At 39.4% G+C, this 1,326-nt stretch overlaps 1 protein-coding gene across 1 annotated transcript in view; it reads right to left on the reverse strand.

Annotated features, from left to right (window-relative positions):
- LOC103732404 (anaphase-promoting complex subunit 1-like) overlaps window positions 1–1,326 on the reverse strand; it is a 27,411-nt gene that overhangs the window by 19,839 nt on the left and 6,246 nt on the right. The window contains exon 6 of the mRNA XM_029562468.1: window positions 586–672. Within this exon, the coding sequence (XP_029418328.1) occupies window positions 586–672 (87 nt within the window). The remainder of the gene's footprint in view (window positions 1–585; window positions 673–1,326) is intronic.

The raw sequence follows: 1,326 nt of genomic DNA on the forward strand, positions 1-1,326 counted from the left end.
ACTAGTTGGGTAACCAAAAGAAAGAAGGGTTCTAATAGACAGAGGAAACAAAACCAGTAGAGTTATACAAATGTAAGAAAGGTGCTAAACATTGAAAGCAAATGCTTTTAAAAAAACAGTTACAAAGGGATAGAGAGATGGTTCAGTGGTTAAGAGCACTGGCTGCTCTTGTAAAGGATCCAGGTTCAAATTCCAGCACCCACATGGCAGCTAACAAAGGTCCGTAACTCCTGACCCAGGGGATCTGACCTCTGCAAGCACTGCACAACGCGGGTGCATTTACATACCTGCAGGCAATATACTCACACACATAAAATGAAAATAATAAAGTTTTTTTAAATGGACACAAAAAACTATCATCCTTTAAAGCAGCTGCCCTAGAAATTTTAGTTTATTTCCCCTACTAAGGCATAAAGCTACTGAATTTACGTTTTCATGATGATCTATATTTGCCAAGCAAAATTCATCTATCACATTTGAAAGATGTCATCAATTTCAAAGGAAGGTATGGGTATTACAGATGTTGTCTGCTGACAGAACTAATAAAGTCTTGTCCTGAAGTCCAGCAAACCATGTAATACTTACCTGACCCATGTTCACAGTTGGTTTGCAGAAATATTCAGCAAATGGTAGAAGTGCTGGATCAGAAGTGAACGCTGAAATTGTTTCTGGCTAAAAAAGGAAAACAACAAGTGAGCTAATCAATGATTATTTCCCTTTCGGCTCAAACTGAAATGCATGCAGTTATAAAAAACATTACTTCCTTTCACACAATGGTCCCCAAAAATTCAAGGCAGTACCAACTCCTAGAGTTTCATCACCCTGCTCTACTAAGAAGTTGCAAGAAGCTTTTGCACAAACTAATACAAAGCATTTATTTACAAATGCCCAAAAATAAACATATCTTCTTTCTTATAAAACCAATTCCTCAAAAGCGCTCCTCCCTCTCTCAATACGTAACTCAGAACCCTGCTAAAACCCACAATTATAATAACAAAAAGAGTAACACTCAAATAAGAAAATCACATATCCGAATTCCTTATGTATGAGCTACTTAATGCCTTTAATCCCAGCACTCAGGAGGCAGAGGCAGGCGGATCTCTGTGAGTTCAAGGCCAGCCTGGTCTACACAGTGAGTTCTAGGTCAGCTGGGGCTACAGGGAGACCCTGTCTCAAAAAGACCAAAAGGAAAAAAAAAAGAATCTAAATCACAGGGCTCAAGAGATGGTTCAGAATGCAATTAAGAGTACTGGCTGCTCTTCCAGAGGACCTGGATTCGATTCCCAGCACCCACATGACAGCTAACAACTGTCCATAACTCCAGTT

This window comes from Nannospalax galili, unplaced genomic scaffold (genome assembly GCF_000622305.1).
Source record: "Nannospalax galili isolate Female #2095 unplaced genomic scaffold, S.galili_v1.0 scaffold935, whole genome shotgun sequence".
Taxonomy (NCBI): Eukaryota; Metazoa; Chordata; class Mammalia; order Rodentia; family Spalacidae; genus Nannospalax; species Nannospalax galili.